Source organism: Chamaea fasciata, unplaced genomic scaffold, assembly GCF_029207755.1.
Source record: "Chamaea fasciata isolate MVZ Bird 193981 ecotype frontalis unplaced genomic scaffold, bChaFas1.0.hap1 SCAF_6, whole genome shotgun sequence".
NCBI lineage: Eukaryota > Metazoa > Chordata > Aves > Passeriformes > Sylviidae > Chamaea > Chamaea fasciata.
Window position 1 is genome coordinate 32,261,950 of NW_027094091.1, and position 24,140 is coordinate 32,286,089.

The 24,140-nt window shown below is 38.7% G+C and overlaps 1 protein-coding gene across 1 annotated transcript; it reads right to left on the bottom strand.

The window, feature by feature from the left end:
* Positions 1-695: 695 nt before the first annotated feature.
* TRAPPC11 (trafficking protein particle complex subunit 11) lies at positions 696-23,892 on the bottom strand. The gene is made up of 29 exons (XM_066185917.1): positions 23,589-23,892; positions 22,444-22,613; positions 21,965-22,035; positions 20,990-21,104; positions 18,523-18,622; positions 17,712-17,785; positions 17,392-17,488; positions 16,456-16,589; positions 16,113-16,260; positions 15,573-15,666; positions 15,152-15,231; positions 14,977-15,055; positions 14,840-14,894; positions 13,626-13,771; positions 12,536-12,597; positions 12,301-12,433; positions 11,568-11,698; positions 10,898-11,053; positions 10,215-10,402; positions 9,865-10,013; positions 8,198-8,319; positions 7,416-7,535; positions 6,988-7,053; positions 6,732-6,888; positions 5,041-5,149; positions 4,705-4,796; positions 3,682-3,815; positions 3,136-3,303; positions 696-1,664 (listed from the first exon to the last, which is right to left on the bottom strand). Exons 1-29 carry the CDS (start codon positions 23,793-23,795, stop codon positions 1,620-1,622), a joined length of 3,402 nt encoding a protein of 1,133 aa, XP_066042014.1. The 5' UTR covers positions 23,796-23,892; the 3' UTR covers positions 696-1,619.
* Positions 23,893-24,140: the final 248 nt, after the last annotated feature.

Genomic DNA, 24,140 nt, shown 5'->3' on the forward strand with positions numbered 1-24,140 from the left:
GCAAAGGGGCAAGCTTTTTCCATGGTGTGGGATTTCTGCATTTCTGTGTTATTCTTACTACTCACAATTTTATGTAGGAATGTATTTATACAATTCCCTTAAGACTTCAACATTATTGTAACCATGAAAGTATTTTATGCCATCCCCTATCTCAAAGGGATAAAAACCACTGTTAGACTGTTTTGGGGGTGGGGGAAGGAACCCAATTCTCCACCAAACACACTACTTGCATCAACACGTCTTTTAAGAAGTAGTAACAGAGGTGCCAGCATTGCTGCAACCTAAGTGGCTACTCAAGCCAAAAAAAAAAAAAAATCTGGAAAAGAAACACATTTTCCACTCTTTAAAAAAAAAAAGAGAGAAAGATAAGATACCGATTCCATGACTGCCACTTAGTTCAGTACATTTAAGCAAAGAATAAGGAAAGTTTAATTTGTTCTTCCCAGCACAGTTTGTCAGTCATCTTCTTATCCCCATCTACACATTAGAAAAACCCTCATTATACAACTACCTCTGCACTCCATGGAAAAAACGTATATCCTCACACATATTTTTTCAGCACTCCACTCATGCTCTCCAAGTATCACAGCTGTTATTTCGGACTTCAGTGCCAAAGAAGGATTCATCAGTCCACAAGGGAGATCAGTTACAAAAAAAAAGGGTGAAAGCAATGCAATTAGGGACAGTTTCAGAAGTAGTCTGTCACAAGCAGTTTATTAGAAGTTCACTTTGACAATAAATAAGGTATTTCCCAAGCAACCAAAATTTAATTATTTAGAAAGTTAAACAACGCAAATTTTCACAATGCAATTTTTAATATATACATATTTTACTGTACTTTACACACCAGTTCATCCAGAGCTGTACAAGAGTAGGATGTCTATTTTTTAATAGTCACACAGCACGAGACTACCAAGACATGTCTTTAATCTGGAAACTGTGTGTGTAAAAGCAACCCCAAACCACATCAGCTCCAGGTTGGATAGTCCAACTGGTATGACTGAAACTCTGTTCTTTAGACTAGATGCTGAATTCAAAATCAGATGTATGGCTTACCCAGGAGAAATAGTGCCTTTTGAGAGTTATGGTTTTAAAGGACTAGTAAGCTGCTCAATTGCAACAGTACGATGCAACCATTTGTAATTTACAGTGCTACTGCACAACCTGCTCTGTCTTCAACACAAAGTGGCACAGGACAAACTTCTGTAAAAAATTATAATTTCCAATGTTGTAAATCTTTAATAGTAAATACAAACTTTGCACTTAAACTGTTAACTGTGAAAATGTCTTTCAAGTTTGGTAAAATGAATTAGCAATTCTTCACTTAAATACTCAAGACATTTAATATGCCTCAATAATACTTTTAAGAGTTTGACATTCAAAATTAACTTCAAAAAATGCTCCCGTTAAATAAAGCACCAGGATTTCCCCACGAGTTTATTCCTTAAAGAAAGTCTATGAAACACTAGCTTTTTTTTAAACATTAGTTCTGCTAAGAGTTGTAATTCCAAAATAAAATTTAATTCTTATGGTTTGATCAAAGCCATGTTTCCAAAGTGAGCTTTACATATTCTGTGCAACATCCCATTTCTTTAAGTGCAGAGGTACAGGTCTCCAAGTTATGCAGCTGCAATCGAGTTGTCATCTGCTTGACGACCCTGAGGCTTTAAGAAAATAAAGACAGAGAATTAAAAAAAAAACCCAAACCAAGAGAAACAAAACAAGCCACCCAAACAACTCCCCTCAAGAAACGCAAACCCAACAAAAACACCCACACCTGGATAGAAAAGATAGACTAGTAGGAAACTAACTGCAATACACTGTGTTGCCAATGTAGCTTTGGTACCCAAGTGTAGTGTTAAGCTTATCCTACTTCTAAAGGTTTCCAGTAGTGGCACAAATAGAGGATAAACAACTGAAATTTCAGTTTGGCCCCACAAGTACTTGGAAGAGGCCTCTGCTCCTCAACTGCCCCATTAAATACCTTCTCCACACGCATCTGCACAGCTTAGCACAAGGCCTGGCTGATCAGAGCTCTGAGCATTTAGTGCAGTATAGAAAGCTGATCAATGTGTAAAACAGGAATGAGACTGACAGTTTCTTGGAGGAATTTTAAGCAACTTCACTAGAGATAGAAGACAGCAAGAAAGAAGTTTTAAAGAAGAAAAGGCATCCTTACAGTAAGGTTTTCTGAGGTTCTGACAACTCCAAAACAAAAGCAAAGAATTCTGAAGCTTGAGAGTCCACAGGAGTTTTATGAACACAGTGCTTTTGAGAAAAAAATACCTCTTCTATTTACTTAGAAGGACCCCCTGACAACCAATCTTGAAGAGCCAGTGACTGCCAGCATACTCAAAAAGTAAGTTCTGCCTATCTCTTTTGGTTAAAACAAAACTGAAATAACACCAGGCCCATTTCCTAGAAACACGATTACAGATGTCTGAACAAGTCCATCTCAAATCATATAAACAAGTCTTTGGGCTCCTGGCTTGTTAAGAATGTGAATAAAAAGTGAACAAAATATTCTGGAGACAGCAGCTGTGGATTGGGCAAATGGATTTAAATGATTCTTAAGAAGTCAAAAGATCTGTTTTTCATGGCATGATTGGACTGTTTTCCACCATAAGTTATACATATAACATAAGTTACATGTGAAAAAAAAAAATCTAGACAGATTCACCACGAGAATGTGCTTTTAGAAGTTATTTAGGGAGGTGTGGGAGGCTACAGTGTCTCTGAACCTAGTCATATGGGTTACTCAAACACTTTTTTCAGAAGTGCTATGAATTATGGTATTAAAAGTATTTCATTATTTAGCTCACTCTCATGCTCAAAATAGAGGCAATTTCAAAACTCATTTTACAGAGTGAGACATGGAACAGAACAACAGGGACACGACAAGCACATTCAGAGTTCATTCATCTAGTGGTAACCAAATACATACTGCACCAAAACAGATTTCCTAAAGATTTTGGCTGACATAAGGTTTTTCAAAGCAAGTTAACCCTGTTACAAGCTGGACATTTTAGTCTGCTTAGAGACACTCAGCTTTGAACACAGCTGAGGTGGTTGTCCCTAGAATGTGAGCAGCCTCAAGGGGAGCCTTTGAACACAAGTCACTCCTCCCAGCCTTACCTTTACAAAAATGTGTGTCGGTATGAACCGTCTGAGCAGCTGATTGGTGAAGTTTGGGAATCGCATCAGGTTGACGTGAAGAGAAGGTAACTGCTGATAGCCAGCCATCAGAGGATAGAAGTTATACAACATCTCCTGCTGGGTGCCAGGAAGGATTCTCAGTCGGATCTTAAGAAAAAAGGAAGAAAAGAAAGCCACAACCATGGGTAAGTTCTGCATCCAAAAGCTCTGTTTACTTTCTATTTATTCACTGGTACTTTCTGAAGCTGGAAAGAACGCAACTAATTTCCAATTCTAGTTAAACTATTGCTTCTATACTGGAACACCATGTCACCCATAAATGACACGGCAAACAGCTCCTGGACAGGCTTCCATCTAGCCCTTTTTAAAATGGAGTCTGCATTCATATATTCTTCCAGACAGAATTTACCATACTTTAAACACCTGAAAAACAGTAAGTTTGTCCTCTCTGTACATCAGTGTAAGTCTAATCAATTTTCACTACCAGATAAACCAGCAGGATCAGTGGATGTGACAATTCTGTACCTGTTTAAGGCCAGAGAACATGAAGGCATCACTGGGTTCCACGGACACCTCCACATCCTGGACTAAATTTGTCTTATTTTGCAGGTGATACCTGACAGGTAAGGACTCTCGGACTCGACCAAATGACGGCAGATCTTTGGAAACAAAATAAGCAATCTCAAATACAAATCATATCTTCAAGTTCCACTCAAAAAAAAAAAAAAAAGTCCATTGCAAAAAGCAGTGAAAATTTAAGAAAAAAAGATACAAGAACCAGGCATCTAAAGCACTTCTGACAAGTTTTTTTAGAAATAGATTAAACAATAGAACACAGCTTCATTACAGTTTTTCAGTACCATGTTTCAACATCTAATTACAAACCTCCCAGCTGCTAACACTGCTCAGGAATACTAACTAGGAAGTCACTTCCACTGCTGCTGACTATTTTCAGCTTAACAAAATCTAATCAGATACTCTCAGGAAGCTCCTTCAAACTGTAACAGGATAGGAAGATAGTGGAAGAATCCCAGTACAAATGAAACCAAGCCGAGGAAAGCATTGAAATTATGTGTGTTTGGTGGGCATTTCAATGCCCCTCTATTCTTGTGCAGGTGAAGTGCTAGAAGAGAAATATTTCACATGCCAACAAGCATCTCCAGCTCTCCAGTCTGTTTCTTCCTGGGATGCACCCAGAATGTGGGTGGATGGAACAACTGTTGCCATAGGCATCTAGAGAAACCTACTGGGAAGGCAGGATCAGCAGAGGTAACTTCAGTCTCTGTGCTGCCACATAACACAGGTCGAGTACTATGTCAGCTCCACTGACAGCTTTTAGGAGAAAACATTTGTGTAACTACCTATCTCCTCTTCCCTTCAAGTGGGGAAAGAAGAGCAAGCCTGAGGCAGTTTCTTTCTCTAGCTCCATAATACTCAGCACCACTATTCTGTATTTTGCTACAGTAAATTGAAATTCTGGGTACTGTAAAAATTTTGGCAGTCTTAAAAATTATAATTGGGACGTGTATGTTGCCAAATTAATGTTACCTGCATTAACATGAAGGGGAATGCTCTCTACAATCACATGTGGTAGAGTGATGACTGTGTTAACAACAGGTACGCTTTCCACAGGTGAACTTCTGCAGGAAAAAGTCAAATACAGACCATGTTGAATATTATACTACATATAGTATCAAGTAATTACACAAACTAAGTAGTAAATAGTAGGTCCAAAGTCTAGACAGTGCTTGTTACAGGAAAATACAAAAGTTTTTTGTTTTTGCACTCCTCCCCACTCCCCAAGAAAACAAAAGCCAACAACGCACTATCATTCCTAAAAACAAATCAGCTTACTTCTTCTTATCAAGGCCAAGAGATGCTTACCTCTTCCAGGAAATTACATAACATCCAGTTGCCACTCCACTAGCATTAGTAACTGGAGGACATCGAAGGCAAAAGCACTCACTGGCACTCTCACCTGTCTGTAAAACAACTATCAGCAAGATTTTGTTTAAAATCAAAGCATAGTAACAGCCTAAGCCACCAAGCCTAGAAATGCAATATATGTCACAAATACAAGCATTCAGGCAGAAAGGCCTTTGAAGTGCTTTGCAAAGTATACCTACATAATGTATAAATCCAATAGATTGGGAAGCATTCCAATACATGAAAGGGTAACTTACACAAATATATGTCACTTTACTTTCTGCATGGCATTATAATATCTTTAATGTACACATAGAATGAGTCATTGCAAATTTAGAGTTCATAAACACACACACAAATAGCAAAATAATGCCAATTCAAATTCTACACTTCTACAGCAGATTCCAAGACATCAGCATAAGATGCCTCTGATGCTTGAAAATTAAAATGAACATGGACACATCCCCTCTCCCTCTCAAAAGGATGAGAGCTGGGGAAGAGCAGGAATACAAGAAAAATCTACTGGCTTTTCAGTGAAACTGAGTTCTCACTTCTTTTTTTTTCTCCACTCAAACTAAAAAAATAGTGTCTTCTCATGTAGAGAGTGAGGTCAAAAAAGTACTAAGAAAATAGGTTTCAGTCTTTCAAAACTTATCATTAATATTTAAAAAAACCCCATCAACCAAAAGACAGACAGCTGAGTGGTTGATACCTACAGGGTTCATATGTCCTGGCACTTAGCTCTTTAGAAACATCAAGCAGAAGCCATGAAGCACAAGGTGCCAGAGCTGAAGATGAAATACCATCGTTTGAAGACTAAAGGACCTGGGAAACAATTGCTTTTTACCAGGCAGCCCTTGAATCAACAGAGCAAGTAGAGCCTTGCAAGTCCTTGATTACATGAGTGGACAGCTTCCCCACAGTCAGGCAACCACCCAGAATACCTCATTGGATCCAAAGTTTTGACAGAGCACCTAATTCACATCTCTGATGCCACAAATGCAAAGACAACGTTTTGTTGGATGATTTTGGATCAGCTCTGCTTTTAAGTACTCCACTTATTTAACTTGAAAGCTAACACACTGCAGTTTAAATGGCTGAGATCTTCAAGATAACTTTTAAAATGTAAGTAATAAGTTACTAAACTGTCGTAACGTTAAAAAAAAAAAAAGATGGTTACAACTGGTTGTTCTGTATAACCTACCCTTTCTAGCTTCACATTTTGCAGTTCTGTGACTGCAATCATGCACATTGATCACTGGCCTTTGGATACCGCTTCTATCACACGGTAAAGTATTTGCATTCCAGAAAGTATATATGGCCCAGAAACACTGGAAATATTTAGTACCTTTCCATAGCTAAGAAGTTGCATTTCAGAAGTACTTCAGGTGCTTTCCCTCATGTCTATTACATTTAGAATTTTGTTTACCATCCATTATCCAAGTTATTTAGTCGACCTAATGAAGCAGAACTACATTTTAAAGAACTACATTTTACAAGTTGTAATCTGGCAAGCAACTGGAGTACTAGGCAGCTTTCTTCTACTTACAGTTCAAGAAGCAAACACGATTTAAAGTGTCCCCCTTTATGACTCCCAATTTATGTAAAAAGTACCCTCCTGAGAGAGAACATCCTCTACATAAACTTACCATTCTCGACATAAGATTCCAGTTGATCTACTGGGGTCATAGAAGCTGAGAGCTGTAACTGGCTTGTTACAATAGTGAGAGGCCAAGGAGAGGCACTCAGGATGTCCGTCATCAGTAAAAATGGTATATCTGCAAATACTCTGTCCAAGTGCTCCAGCTGTCAAGACACACACAAGCACTGACTATTTCTAACTAAACAGAGTGCGACTCCAAAGGGTTGTAATTCCAAAACATGAACAACTTTTGAAACACATACCTTTGTGGAGACAAATTTGACAGCAACATCAAAAGGAAATACTGTGTCTATGGTTACAGTTTCATCCTTTAGAGGCAACAAAAGAGATGGGAAGAAGAGAGGAAAAAAAAATTATATTCAGCTTAAGGCCTGGCTATTGCTGTCTAAGATTATTAATGTAAAGTTACTTTTAATCATTATTTTAACCCAGTCCTCCCCAGGGAAGAGCATATCTTGAAAGATATTTACGAATAAATATAGAAAACTTCTCTTCTGCTAATAATTATGGAACTGCTCATGCTAAAAAGGGCTACCCTACTGCTGATTTGGCATTTATTCTACCTCCTGGAAAGGGTTCTGAGATACTCAAAATTACAGCTTTTAGAATATTTCTTGTATTTCACAAATTTATCTGTACAAAATGCAAATGTTGCATCTTTAAAACCTACCCGGTGACACCTGCAGAGGATTTCTTTGCCCTCAACAACAGTGTTGATTAAGTAAGAAATGTAAAACAGAAACATTCTTGTACCAACTGTTCCACAACGGATGTATATTGGTTTTTCCAGCTGCAAAACAAAGAAGACTGTATGAGCTATTTCTAAGCTATATTAATTAGGCCTAGAGCTGTCCAAAAGTCGTTAATCATCTGACTTGGTCCAACAGGGCAACAGTAGAATGGGCATTATTTTGACCATAATCTATCTCCTACAATGCACAATCTGGATCATGCAGCAAATGATTCTAACCAGAGCAGCACAACTCCAGCTGCATCACTAGATTTGTTTGTTCCAGATGCTTGTCTGTTACTTAACAATACAAAAAAAGAACCATAACTGTGTAATGTATGACATAACCAACTTGTAACTTACTAGTCACAACTTCAGTTTAGTGCACATTTGATCCTCTACCATCTTGAATCACACTTGCTGACTATTATCTACTGTCCATTAAGCAGTGCACTTCATCAGAAGTTGAAATTAGCCTCGTTATTTCATATCTCCCAGCTGTATCATCAAATCCAGAACATACCTTATTCTCCAATTTAGTTCAAAAGGTGATCTCAATAAAGGAATACAAACTACATGTAAACAGTACGCAAAATATACCATAAGCGTTTAATTTACTGGTAGAGATATCAGAAAGTAAATTGAAGTCTGTCTAAGAGTCTTTTATTAGCTGGTCCCTATTTTCCTGAGTGTGATATAGAAGTAAGGTTTCAAGCCTTGACCTTTTCCCCTGGTTGCAAGTCTCCTACAGGAATATCAGGAAGCAGCGCAGGAAAAGAATCATCACATGCATCTGTACCATGAAGAGTCACCTGAGTTTTCTGAGTCAGGTTGGCATCTTGCCCTAAGATTAAAAAAAGTGTTCATATCCACACAGGCTTACATCACTAAAGCATGAAAACAAAAAGAAAACAAACAAACAAACAAACAAACAACAACAAAAAAAATCAAACAGCAATGCATGAGGAATTAACACAGCTCATTTTCTCCTGAGAATCTTTCAAAATACCAGAGAAGACAGATTTGACAACACCTCAAAATTTTTCAAGTTGAAGCATTTGCTTCCTTGCAAGTTTATTGTTTTATCGTTTGGGTCAGGAAAAAAAAACAAACCTCAAAAAGAAATCATATCTAGATGTTCCCTACCATCTACGTAACACAACAGGACTATGTGATCCAAGTTTTTCTTGATACTCTATAAGGAAGTAGAAAGGAAGTTTCACTGTTCTGTGATTCTTTTGTTTTCAAGAACATGGTTTAATGATTTCACATATTTTTAAAACTTTTCTTTCAAGTCAGTGTTGAAAAAACATAAAAAGAAATGCATAGATGTTAAATGACACCATTCTTCAATCAGAGCTTAACTAGAATAATGGCATTACTGCAATTACATGGGATAATTTTCAAAGCAAAACAAGCCACATCTTGCCAAAGAGTTACGGCTGTGGAAAATACATCACCTTCCCTATAAATGAAACGTCAGATTTCAATTGTTCTTTTAATGTAATCAGCAAACCCACACTGACCTTGCATATCCCACGTGAAAGAGATTAGATCGAGCAAGGAAAAAAAAAAACCAACTAAGAAAAACCCAAACACCCAATCCAACAAGTTTCAAGAATACTCCACTGACTCTAATGAACCATACAACTCTACAGAAAACAAGGTTCTATTACAGAATACACAGAACATTTGGCATCCTATATGCTAGTGGCTTAAAAATACTTTTTTCTTTCAGGATAATTGCTACAAAGAGGCATACTGAGTATAACATTTGGGCTTCACACACTGAAAACTGTCAGCAATATCTACATACAGATAGCTAGGACTTGGATCTACAATATTCGCATTTTTTTCCTTTGCTTTCTAAGAAATACTGCTTCAGTGCTCCATTGATTTCTCAGATTTCAAGTGGTTTAAAAACCAAACCACATTGTCCAGGGCAGGAAAAGCAAAAAAACCAGGGGGGGTGTGAGAGAAAACCCACAAAGTATATATTTAGAAAACACGTATCTAGTACTGTCTAGTCCTTTCAGCTCAGCAAAAAAAGGATCTCTGTTTGGGGAAAAGAAAAATTTAGTTACAAGCAAATTGAATAAAAAGTTAGAAAAGAATACAAAAGCTTTCATGGTTTCTTTCAAACTTGTAAAGCTTTATATTCTGAAAATACCTATGTAAGTACCACAATCAAGTAGTGGTTAAAATAATCATAACTGAATGAGTCTGTTAGCTGTTGTTCTTACCAGTGGTATTTCACCATTCTCAATTTTCACTTTGGTTTGGCTTTTAATTACTGCAAGAAAACAGTTTAGTATATTTCTCTGCATTGCATCCACAAAAAGGAGTCAATTATGAGACTGTTGGATTGAAAGAAAATAACTCCAAATACCTGGCTTTAAACCTGCTGTAAGCTTGACATCTTTGGCCACTGTCTCCTCATGTGACTGGACTGTCACAATCAAACAATACATTTCATTCGTCAGGGCAGGAGGTTCATGACGGAGCTGCACAGAAATGTTTGGCACTCTAGAAATAATCCTTTGAGAGAAAAGACTCAGTTATTATATTTTTCTTAACTCCCTTTTCAGCCTAGTTTAAAGGAGGCTAAAACACCCTATTGTTTAAGAGAGTTTCCACAACTGGTGGCCTATTAAATTAAGAGATGTGAGAACTCCTGAAAAACAACATGATGGGAACAACTCAATAAAAAAAGACCAGTTTAGAAGCCCAGGTACTCACATGGTGCTTGCCTGAATAGTCAAAGTGTCCCAGTGCACTTCATTGTCTGGAAGCTTAGGTCTCCTCTTAAAGGACCGTGCTGCCTGCAATGCTTCTTGAGAGGAGGAAGCATCTCCCCCTCCTCCTCGCCAGTTCAGAATCACACAGCGGCCAGATTCACTGCCCAGGATCAAATCCACAGAAGTGATCTGACAGACACAAATTTAAACACCTACTGGTGAGTCTTCCCACCAGCCATTGTAGAAATACAGTTTTCCAACGTGCACAGACAAAATAAATACATATAGCATCAAAAAGCTTCTGACAGCTTGAGATTGAGAATCTCACCACCCCAGGATTTCAGTTAATGAAACAGCAGTGGAAAAAATATCCATGTTCAGGTGCAAACAGTGCAATAAGGTTGCAATTTCCTACCCTCCCATAGTACTATACCACCACTCAGTTTTTAAATACCGCACATATTTTAATAAAAAAAAGTTTTAAAAAATCTTGAAACAATTCTTTAATTTTTGTGGTTTAGTTTTTTGTCAGTCAATAGTTTCACCCACTTTTGACACTCAGTTTCAAGATTTCACACATTCAGAACTGCAGTGACTTTTTTAACTGCTGCCAGATTAGGGGCACATTGTAGTTTGAGTTCATTGTACGTAACAGTGAGAAGGGTACAAAACAAATGGACAAACCTCAATCTTCTTTCCTACATCTTCAGTTTTTGCAACAAATTTGAAAGAGAACTTTCTTGTTTTGCCAGGCACTAAGCACATTGTTCCTTGTGATGACTGCTCTAGAATATCACTTTTCTGATAGGCTTCCTCTACAACACAGTATTGGTTGTAATCCTACAATGGAAGAGTGGGGAAAAATGTTGATACATTCAGACTGAAGAAATCTTTAGAGAGCAATGGCAATATAGCAAAGATTAAGGCTCTGTGTTACTGGATCAAATTGTATGGGTTTTTCCTACTTTTCACAGTATCAAAGTTAGACAAGCAAGTAATTACACTGCAATTCTTTGACACAAGATATCAATTGTATTAATATAACTTCATGAATCAGAAGAAATAAGACAAAAATGATCCATCTAAAATTTTAGCAAGCTTTATAAGAAAACCTAGATGTGACAGATGCACTAATTAATTAAACTTCAGAGTCTTATTCCAGTATCAATATTCTTGTCAAAAGTGATAGATAATGCATTAAAAACCCAAACACCTTTCAGCTTAAGTTTTAACATAATTTTTGGAAAAAACTTTTCATCTTTTTTTTTTTTTTATGTTTAAAACCAATAAAATGTTATTCCATTCTTATTATCAGTTTTGATCACTAGGTCAGAAATAGTTAGAACAGAGGTACCTGATTATTGAAACTGATGCAGAGCTTAGAAAACCTGATAGGATGAGGACAATCAGCTCTCAAGTATACATCAAACTGCACAGGAACATCAACATGGAAACTAGGAGCAAGAAATTTTGCTTTGCACTGTACTGGAATTAAAAAAGAAAAGAAAAAGAAAAACCAAAAAGAAACAAGAGGTAAGTGTTAAACAAACTATAACAGTAAATTCCAGAAGCACACTCCTAAAATGATTGCAGCAAGAATTATTCTGTGTATACTCTTACAACTCTGTTTTGCAAGTGGACAAATTTGGCTACTAACACTGTCACATAAAGCCACTCTTCAGCACTTGGCCAAAACTTTTGCACAGGAGAGGAGATGCAGATGTCCAGCAGAAAATACATAGTTCTGTACACGTGGATGTCACTCATGCCTCCTTTTCAATGGCAAGTATTACTTTCAACACATTCTGCCCTCTTTCCTCAGAGTCCTACTTCAAAGCACACCAGAATATCAGAAGTCTTGCAAAAAGCAGGGAATTATTTAGTAATCCATATCAGGGATAAGGGATCACTGACTTCTCGCATTTCGTAATAAATAATTTCTTGTTGATTTAGACAAGGAACAGAGTAAGGCTGGAACACTGTTGTTAGTTTCAATACACCCTTCATATTTTCATACTAATCAGTTATTTTCAAGGTATAATTACATCCAGCTTTATGATCTGGTGCAAATTTGCTTTTATACTCACCAAATGGTATAAAATCTTGGACTTCTATTGTAAAAATATTACTGCCTGCCAAGGAAACACGGTCAGCCCACAATTTCTGTGATGCTTTCACAGCAGCAGTGTCACAATCAGGTTCAGGATCCGGGCTTTCATTCTGTATGCAGCCAAAGGATTACAAAGAACAATAAAAGAAGGTTGTCAGACACTGACCACTCTTAGGATTATTTAAGAGAGTAATAGGAGTTCTGCCCCTTACCATCAGAACTTTTATGAGATTTTTTTCTATTCGAGATTTCTGATCATCTTTAAGAGTAGATGCTAATAAAGAGAACAAAAAAAGATTACAAGACAGAAGCAAGGGTCTCTACTTGTTTTTTTTTAACCTTAACAGTAAATCTTTCCCTCAGATTGCATCTTTCAAATAACACATTCCAGAGAAAAAAAAAATTATAACATCCACCGACCAGTAACAAAGGATATTCCCATTTTAAATGTTTCCTCTTACTTTCACTGGAACCAAGTAAAATATTTTTTGATTAGACAAGCATTTTTTAATTTATTGGAGCAAAGACTCCAAAGAGTAATGTTTATACCTCCTTTTTGTTTATGTTTAAAAACAGAAAAAAGCATAGACAAGTCTGGAATATGCAAAGAGGCCAGCTCAGATAATACTAGAAAAAAACAACTACAAAAGGTGACAGGAAGAAACAAGAACTACATAAAATAAGCATTCTTTTCTTGAAGAAAGGTGGTTTTGCATTATTTTCTATTCTTCAATACAAAGCAGAGTAGCCTGGCTAGCTCTAAGAAGATGCAAACCCATTTTTACCACACTTGCACTAATAGCAGTATTAGCAATTTAGGGCCCAAAAGGCATTACACAGACCAGAGTGCATGGATTGTTACTGTGGAGCCACCCCGTGCCACATTTTTTCCCTAAAACATCCCACATACATGTTTCATCAGCAGAGTTCTATTAAAGAGTCTGGGAAAAGCATACTTGGGATATTAAAGTGCAGGAAAATTGTGTTAGCTTTCTTACTAGGAAAAATGTTTCTCTTTTAGCTGTACTACAGTTCTTTCCCATCCCAAAGCTCAGGAAGTTCCTGTCACATTATTTGAACAGTCTCAAATGAAGCTCTGTGTCTCAGATATCCTGACAGTCTACTTGAATGCAATGAATGCTATAATACAAGAGAAAGACAACTCAACTCCCAGTGTAGCACAGAAAGTAGTAAAAATCCAGCACAAGTACACAGTTATTTTGTAGTCAAATAATTTAAAGTACTGTAAGCACTGCGTCTGACAATGATTTGTCATATTTCAAAACAGTCTTAAAAGAGTACCTCTGCCCAGTAGCTCTAAAGAGTATGCTATATAATCTTTCAGCTGGGCCATCAGATATGAACATTTGAGTGCTGTTGTCAATATGGAAGTGAGAAGGGTCCACCATCCTTCGCTGCGATATTCACACATAACATAATCCAAGAGCCTGCAACACAGCAAAGTCGAGAGGAAACAAGTTATGCTCACCAATATTTTTAGAAGCTTGCATTTATTTGGTGTCATTAGCACAAAATTCATCTTCACTAATACAAAAGCTAGATTAAAGTCTATTGTTTGTACAAGGCAATGACTTATCGAAAACAGCATCAAACTATGATAAAGAAACATTTATTCTCTGAATTTTCTATTTCGACCTAGGAAAATTTTTACAAGAGAACAGCAAGAAAACTCACCTGTCTTGACATTAAGCATTAGCAAAACAGCAACTGGACAGAAGTGTCTTAGTCCAATATTGCATTAAAAATATGCCTTACTATTGAAAATGCAGTAAGTATTTAGAAAAACAAACCAAACCCCCACAATAAAGTCCCCTTCCAAACTGAAGAAATTTTAAGTTCTTTAAGCCAAGATGTTTCTCTCTTCCCCAATTTCCTATCCCTTTTCCATCTCCCTTCAAAGATCCACAACATATGCATCAATCTTTATGAGGCAAAACCACACACCTTAATATGTTCCTAATACTGATCACTGTTTGCTGCTACTAGCAAAGCAGAGCAGTGATTTTTTTAAACTCTTCTCAACTATTTAAGACAAGAGTTTCTGTCTACTTCAAAAAATCTACTTAACATAAACAAAAAACGTTTTTTCATAGAACAATCAGGCTTGACACAAATTGATCTGCTTATCTTAGCCTATCTTCTCTTCCATGTAAAGTCTAGTCAGCTACCAACAGATAAATACATCTCTCCTACTTCAAACAAGCGAGACAGACAGACAGCACTCAATCAGTGAGCTAGAAATCGATAATATTTGCCCAATATGGCAAATTGCCACAACAGCTCAGAGCAGGAAGTTTTTATGCTCTAATAACTGACACAACTATTTTACTTTCTTTAATATAAGTGCGGTCCACAGACTCAATAGCCTGTGCTTCCATCAGAGTCAGATACAAGGAGCATCTCACACAAGCTTCCAACATTATTCTACAGCAATAAGACATGGGGTCTTAGTGAGAAGATTGCACGTAAAAGAAGCAATCATGAATGATACTCACTTCAAAGCTTTGGCATAATCTTTAGCATAGTAATATTCTTCTCCCATTTGGACCACTGAAAAAAAACATTCCAGATCACTACTGAAAGCCTGTGCAAAATTTAATTTAAAAAAATGCATCTGATTATCTATACTCACTCAAATGACTTTTCATTCTTGGACATTTGTATTTCTTGAACTGTGCGACAGCATTACTCAACAAAGTGATTATTAGCTCCTAGCAGATAAAACCATTACTGATATCATTATATATGCAAACATCGGGGTCATGTTTAAAAAACAGGTTGGTTTTTTTTTTAAGAATAAAACTTACCGAGTGAAGAACATTTTTCTCTTTTAACTGTAGGGATAAAATCCCCATCTTCTCCTTTTCAGGATCAGAAAGATCAAAGCCTGTGTAAGACAATGAAAAAATCCATGAAACTGGAATTCTGTCCAGACCCAAAGAGAACAATTTATACTGTGCGCAATATGCAATGCAAGCCTCAATTCAAACACACTCACACATTCTTTTACCTCACAGGCAGCCATATCTCCCTAGAAGGAAAATTTTAGAACACAACTCTCTTTCCTCTTGTTGTAAAGAAAATCAGCAAATTACAGTAAAATCACCTCGTCCTTATACTGCATCTTTTAACATTTAAAATGCGTATGTTAAAGCAAATTAGCCCTTTTCTAATCGGTTCTCAAATAAGGATTCAAGCTTCTATTTCTGTAGCAGTAGAGAAACATACTCAATATTCCTTGCCGCCATGGTCTTTGCCCATAGAAGTCAAGCACTCCAGTTTGTGTTTCCAGAGGATCCGGGTTGGGATATGTCACAGAGGACTGTAAATTCAAACACAGTATTTAAAAGGTTTCCTGTTTCGTTTTCTGCCAGGCAAATGTTAGAAAAATACTAAAACAATACCCCCCTACATCCTAGTACTATTGCTCCTGTTTCTCTGCTTCCCGTAAGTCACCAGATATAGTGCATTTATAAATATATGGAAAAACAAAGTGAGTTTTCAGATACCCAGAGATGTAAAAGTATATTTAAAAAAATAATTAAAACCATGTCAGAATTATTTGTAAATAAATACTAATGCATTTGTTCTGGGGCAAATGCATACATAATGAATACATGTAATGTCAACAAGCATCACAAAGGCACATATCCATTCCTTAGATTTCATTTACCATGTATTACAGATTGTTCCACTTCCATTTGAGACTACATTAGGGAATTTACTATCTGGTTAATTACAAAGCATTTTTTTCCCCTCCCAACTTACATCATGGTTACAAAGCATACTTGCTAGTTGTTTCCGTTCCTGTGCATAGTAGGCTGCCTGCTGGTAATAGAAACCTGGATTCTGAGTTTGAATTGCTGTCAATCCCAGCTTAATTGCTTCATCAAATAAGTCACCAAAAGCCTGAAACCTGTTGAAAAAACATTCATAACCAAGATTATGTACAGAACAGCAATATGAACTGAAAAATACCCTACAAATAAAAGTTCTGCGTATTTTATGTTCTTATGTATCTCTTAGAGAACTAAGAATTTGTACCTTGTCTAGACAAGTAAACCTTTTGAAGTTCACTGTTTATCTAAAACACTACTAAGCAAAAACATACTGTTTAGACATCCAGGCAGCATGCTCAAAAGCCAGTTCTGCACTTCCTATTTTTTTCTTGCATAGGTCAATATGCTTCCTGAACTGTGCAATAGCATCCAGTGGAGTATTATGCTGAAAACAGAGGCGACAGATCTAGGAAAAGATAAAAATAAGATGAAAAAGCACTGTTAGGCTGCTAAGGATTAGCATTCAACCCCGCCATTCCTCCAACTAATTTTACACATTTCTGAAGGGCAAAAATAGCATAAAAAACAAAGGAAGAAAAGTGGATGTTGACCGTAACGTACGACACCTGAAACCATGTGGTTCTCTATTTCTTTAATACTATTTATCATCCCCCTCTTGCCCAAGACATAACAGAAGAGTGCATAACTCACTGCCAAACATAACAGGGAACTTCAGAGCCTCTAGAAAGATCATTACTTTGAAGCATGCAGTCTGCAAATGGGATTTGATGGAATACAACTCCAAGATTCTTGTAAGTGGTGGGATAGTTTCACCTTATCTAAAAGCCCTAAAAATACCACAAAAGCATGGACTGATTCTGAGTTACTTTCTTCCCTCTAACAAGAAGTAACTGAACTATATTGGCCTAAGCTTTGCAAGAAGACAAAAACATTCAAGGAACAAGCAGCCCTGGTGTTCTTTCTCCCTGCACAGAATGATAGTTAAGAATCTAGTCTTTCAGAAGAGTGCACCTCAAATGAACTCAAATCCTTCAAGATAATCCCGAACTTCAGCTAAGGATCTTGCTTTTGTGTGGAATACAGAAGTCTCTGCAAGTCTGAGCATAATTGGTGTTCCAGTGATAAATTTCTAATCCATCGCTGTAAAAGCAACATAAAACTGAACTCTACAACCTTTCCCCATTAAAGGTGCATCAATTTTTTCTTCTAAGTAACAGTTGTCAAAGACTAGAAGGTACTGTTGTTACCTTATAATTTATAAATCCTGCCATGGTCTTGATTTCCAGCATGTTTGTTTCATGAGCCCTCAATTCATGCACAAGATTATATGCAGTTCTGTAATTCCTAAGCAGGAATAATTAGAGTTAAATCACACAGGATAATAAAGTTCCAGAACAGGACTGCCAATAGTGAAAAACAGTCTTCCAAGGAGAGCATTCTTCCCAGTGAAGAGTTTGCCCACTACATACATGTTTAAATAATATTGCATTCAGGAAAATATTTGTCACAGTTTATGGCTTAGCAGTAATTTGGGGTAGAGAGGGTGGGGGAAGATAATGAGTCTTACTTGAGAGCGTTCTGCGTATCCTGTTTCAGCTCACTGAAGAAGGCGATTTTAAACTGGTGTCTAACAAACAAAAGCTGCAAAACACAACCAGTGTACATCATTCACTAACACCCAAATATACCTTGTTACCTACGAAGAGATAGAGGTGATTACTTCAGAGGTTCACATAATGCAGCACTTGACTTGAAAAACTGACCGTGCAACTGTTTCCTAATAGTTCTGTTTGCCACCGTGACACAGCAGTGATCTTTCAATAGATTGAATCTATTCAAAGCCTGTTACCCTGGCACAAGGGAGAGGCTTTGGAACACCCCAAAATCTCTATGCCAACAGAGCTGATTGCGGTTGGGAGCTCACCACTTGGATTCTAGCTTCCAAGAGAGTGAAGTTGGCAATTGCAACAGAACATAATGTGTCTGAGTGGATTTGAAAAGCAAAAGTTAAAAACTGAAATCAAGTGCAACTCTGAGTACAAAATATCTAAGGGAAGCACATCCCACAACTTAAGATAGTACACTCAAATAGGTTAAACCATGTAGATAAAAGAGAATGTTTTCCCTTTTTAATCTGAGAATGTAATTTTGCCCTGCAGCTCTTATAAGGAAGATGTGAGAAAGACAAAAGTAAGAACAAAACCAATCAAAATAAAAGTTTAAATTGCGGAAAATAGAACCAGATTTGCTTCCTGTACTAAGAGAGGACATCTCAAATTGGAAGGGGGGAATAAAAACATTTAAGCAACAAACCCTTATTTTCATGTTTTGAAATGTAATATAACTTACACAGTATTTCAAAAATAGGGTAACATTACCTGATGAGTGGTTTTGTTCAAGAACTCCTTATGAGATTTAACTCTTCTTATTTCCGTATAATAGTACGTCTGGGCATGCTCATAGAAAGCATTTTCCAACCTGCAACAAAGTTGCTCGTAAGTTTCACAAAGCTTCTCCCACATCCAAAGAAATTCTGAAGTTCTTCAAAATAAGTTACTTTTAATCATGTTTATTTTAGTGTTGGCAAAGGACCTTGTGGCATTACTAAACTCCTCTTTAAGTCACCACACAGGGTAAGAGTCTGCAGACAAAAACGCTTCACAAAAGGGGTAGTAATAAGTAGAACAAGTAAGTTTGAGAGCTTTATATAATAACTTCTCATACAACAAACTTTAGCATTTAATTTAAGATAGTCTCAGGATAAGCTGTTCAGATTTTGCAAGGCAATAGAAAGTTGAGAGATGCTGCTAAGTCAAAACAAGAAAACCCTGCTGAAGTTTCACAGAATGAGTCTGAGCAGCATCTTATTTGCTGGACTGTGGGGGAATGGGAAGGAAAAAATAGCAGCAAATAAAATTATGAGGGCAAAGACTAGATTTCATCATTCTGTCCAAACATCAACAGCTACCTCGGTTGCAGAGGTAAGAGCGGAACTTGTCTGCAAGAGAAATAGCCCAAGGCAACCCACAGGTGGAGAGGACAAAGAAGACAAGAACACCAAATGCAATAGGAGACTGAGGAGGATCTAAGGAGCATATGTTGTATGATCAAGCTGTAAGGAGTAAAATTAACCAGAACAAGATCAGAATCCAGGAGAGGAATACATGCAACAGCACTGGCACATGCAGGAAATAAAGGCTGAAGTGCCAGATCTGTTACCATAATCTCAAATTAGCACCAAAAAATATGAAAAGCTAGAAGTAATGGCTATTTAATTTTGATCAATTCCAGTGGCAGTTTGTGAGCAGCATGGATACAATAACAGCACTAATTTATGTTGAGAATTATACTGTTTATATATAAATATGAGGGAGAGAGAAGAGTTAGTCTCAGACAGTGACCCCTCCTCTCCCTGAGAATATATGGAAAAATTAAAACTAATTATAGTAAAACATGCCTTGCCTTGGTTTGAGCCCCTTTTTATAGATCTACACAGAAATGTCTACCTTTCCTCAATCTGCTTTTGAAAGGCCTTCCTAAATTATTTGAAGTTGTAGTCCATGTAAGTATCAAAACAGAAGACAAAAGAAATGTATAAAATGACAAAAGACATAATACTTGCAACCAGATAGATGCCACTTAGTGTAAAGAGGAGAGAACTACAGGGCCAGGAAGTGGAATGGGGAAAAAACCAAAAGCCTGCTAAGAGTTGAACCTAAAAACATATCTGTATGGAAAATCATTTAGAACCAGCAGGGCCAAAACCACTGTAGAAGTAGAAAAGCCCACTTTACCTCTGCCTGGGAATATCTTGGGATATCTAATAATATTTCTTTAACAGCAACATCTCTGACTGTCATTACTCAGCCTCACAGAGAAATGAAATGGTGTGGAATTCATCAGAATAACCTGAAGAATTTCAGCAAACAGGTAAAACATTCACTGCTGGTCTACAATAAGTATGCCACATAGCATTCATCTCAACCTATGACCTCTCAAATTCTCTGTTAGAATCATGGAATTGTTTAGGTGGGAAAAGACCTTTAAGATCATCAAATGCAACTGTCAACCTGTGTAGTGGTGTCACAAACCTGTTACCAAGTCCACCACTAGGCTCATCCTACTGTCCCTAAGCACAGTACCTACATGTCTTTTAAATACATCTTCAATGGTGACCCAACCTCTTCCCTTGGCAGCCTGTTCCAATGCTTGATTACCCCTTTGGTGAAGAAATTTTTCCTAATATCCAATCTAAATCTCTCCTGATGCAACTTAAGCCATTTCTTCTTGTCCTATGGCTCGAAGGGAAGCCCTGGGGAAGAGACCAACCTGCACTTCACTACAGCCTCCTTTCAGGGAGCTGTAGAGAGCAATAAGGTCTTCCTCAAGCCTTCTTTTCTCCAGACTAAAGAACCCCCAGCTCCCTCAGCTGCTCCTCATAAGACCTTTGCTCCAGACCCTTCACCAGCACTGTTGCCCTTCTCTGGACACACTCTAGCACCTCAAGGTCTTCCTTGCACTGAGGTGCCCATAACTGAACACAGCACTGCATGGATTTTCATCCACTACCTCCACTGAGCCAGCAGAATGAAGGCCCTCAGTAGCACACCAATAGTCCAACACTGGCATGCTGATCCCAGGCTTCTTTTTCATGAAACTAGTTTTATCCCTTTCCCACTTTAAACCTAGTTTAAAGCCCCTTCAGTATGCTCTCCTAACTCTTGTGTACAGATTCATATTTCCCCCTGAGACAAGTGTACACTATCTGCTGCCAGCAGGCCTGGTGCTGTGTAAGCCAACCCACGGGCAGCAAACAGAGCAAGACAGGGGATTACAGTCACTTACCTTATAATATAGCCAACAAGATGATCAGTGTGTGGAAGTACAAAGAGCGATTTTCCAGAAAGGTCACAAGCATTACATAAAGCTGCAGCCCTCTCTGATGCAATAACATCTTCCCCTAGTGAAGTCAAGGAAAGCACAAGTAAGTGGTATGTGGTGCTGCAATGTCAAAACAGTTCTAAAAGCTTAAAGGTCAGGTTATGAAATTAGGTAGACCAAAAGGTCTAAACAGCATTGAAAAATCTAATAAAGATAAAACCAAGAGCACATTCATTCTTACTTCCTTCAGAGCATTATGTGCTTCCTCCAGCAGAACACATTGCAGAAACTTTCTACCAGTTTTTGGCAAAAAATTACGAGCATGACGTAAGTTTTGTCATCTCTCACAGAATTAAATATCCCGTGTCTTGAGAAATGCAATAACGTCCAGGAAAGACAAACACATATAGCAGGTAGACCAAAAACCAAAAAATGGTTTTCCAGACACTAGAAAGCATGCAGTACTCTACAGAAACATAAAGTTAAAGTGTATCACATTTCACAGTATCACATGGCTCCAAAATTTTATTGATTAAAAGCAAGTTAAGACAAAAGACCTCTGTATGTACCAAATACCCTTCCTCTAAGTTCTCAATGCTTTAACTGGTTTTCCTGATCTCAAGCAATGTTTAAAATACAACTAGCTTACAAAAAGGGAGGCCAGATGTATCACTAAATAAACAATCTCTGATACTGTGTATCAAAAAGTGCACTTGGACTAAAGAGGGAGAACTCAGGATAAAAGTATCAAATGTTTAGGGTCAATGGTCCTGAATGCTCTTTCTATCCTTACACCTTCCTGCAGCCACAGGGCATTTAATGAATGTAGGTGACATCCAATGAAGAACCACGGATAATGTGACAAACCAAAGTCAGCCTAGCTGACTGGGCCTTCCGAAAAATGAGAACTTCACAACCGTGCATAGCGTTTTCAAGTACCTGGAGGCAATGGTGTTTTTTTCTGAATCAAAACCACAGCAACTTTGGTATTTCTTCCCTGCAAACTTTGCCTAAAATAAAGACAACAAAGCACAGTGTCAAGGTTTCACTTCTTATTTCTGAATAACCAGAAAAAAATAAGATTTCAGTCTAGATGGAAGAATGTTACAAAGGTGAAAAAGCCTAACAACACAATATGCTCCATCACTCAGAGAATGCTGTCTTCCCTCTTTTGGGACAGAACAACTGTGCTCAGTTCAGCAAGTAAAATTTCAGGGGCTGTTTTCACTTAAGTAACTTCTACAAATAAACCATTACAAAAGTTCTTTACTGTGAGTTGTACATTAAAAAGCAAGGTTCAAGTTTCCCTTAATTTCTGTTTAAGAAAAAAAGTTATATGTTCTAGAATGCAAACAGATTCTGCAATTCACACTTGTATTAGCTTACAGTAAATTATGAACCAAGTGAAAAAAATCTACCTGACAATTTCAACTCGAGTAGCACATTCCAACTGTTTTTCCTTCCACTGTGGCTCATCCCAGTCTAGTTCATAGAATACCACCACAAGTGCTGGAACCAAGTTCAGGTGTTTGTTCATCCAACCAGTCTTCAAGATTCCTTTTGGAATATACCACTCATAGGATGTCCTCTGAAAATATTGAGGATATTGAAGAGAGCTACAAAATCCATTTACAAACATTTATAGCAGGAGAAAGGGCATAGCCTCTATAATCTTGTCACTTAATATGTTTGTCATCTTTCCTTTAACATTGTTCCCCTGAAGCCTTTGCTTCCTATTAAGCCATATCCCTCAATAGCCCAGGCATCAAGGCCTGATGTCTAAGATATTAGCAGCAAAGAACAGATTCCAGGAAGACTGGAGAAGAGGGTCATGTTCAGGAGCACGTCCCATACACTGCCATGAAATACTAAGCTCAGTTGAAAATAGTGGCCTCAAAACAGTCACAGCAGTTTAGATTCTCTGTCTTTGCCAGCAACATGGAATTATGCCATTTTCCTATAGTTAAACTCATTGACGCTGCTTCTTAACTTGCTATTGCAAAGCAGAGAGAATAGCAGAGATGTTCCTTCTGCTGTGTTTCACTCAGTTAAAGTAAAACGTTTTGTTAAAAAAAGCTTTATAAGTTACGTTAGGGTTTTTATCAGATTACATTAAGTATCTAGTTTCTCCAAAGTTAATTTGGGTTTCATTAAAGCTCAAATTTACAAGGTACCTTAACGCTATGCAGACGAGTACCAAATACTTTAAAAAGTAAACCATACGGGCTTTCTCTGCTTCTGGCTCATGAGCTACGGTACCTCTGGGTTTCCTAGCACCCACAGCGCTCCATCACAAAGCCCTCGGCTTCCCCTTCGCCCTCACAATTTCCCGATTTGAAGCTCTCACACTTCCCCTCCAGCACCGGGGGAAGAGGCAGCCGAGGTCGGGCAGAGCGCGGTGCGGGCCGGCTGCACCCCCGGCAGACCGAGCACAGCCCTTCCCCGCACGGAGCCCCCAAGTCCCGCATCCCCGCTCCCGGGGCCGCCGGCGGCTCCTGCTGCTGGGGCAGCGGGCTGGGACCCCCCAGGACGGGGCGCAGCCGGGCCCGGCGCCGCTCGCTACCTTCGTCCTGCACTTGGGGTACTCGTGGTCGCCGGGCAGCACTTTAAAGGAGATGGGGACGCGGTCGGCTCTGCGGTTGGCGCAGAAGGCGTCCCACACGGCGCGGTGCACGGCGTTGTACACCACGTCCAGGCCGGTGAGCGTGACGAACGCCATGGGCCGGCAGCACAGCTCCACCGGGAAGTCCCAGTGAGTCGGAGGGCTCATCCTGCCCCCGGGACGGCGGCCTGCGAGGCCGCAGGACAACGGCGGGAGGGCGGCCCAGGCCGGCCGCAAGAGCGCCCCGCTGTCCCGGGCCCGTGCTCCCCGTAGCGCCGCTCACTGCGGCGGGATGGAGCCGGGAAGTGCCGGGAAGCGCCAGCTGGGAGCGGCCGCGGGTCACGGGAGGCGGCGCGGGCGGGCCGCCGCCTCAGGAAGCGAGCGCCGGGCAGCGTCGGAAGGGCAACGGGAGCGGCCAATCCGCGCCTCCGCTGCGCCCCACGGACCAATCAGAAGCGCTACCGCGGGGACGTCACTGCGGAGGAGCCAGTGAGCGGAAGGAGGAAGCGCGGG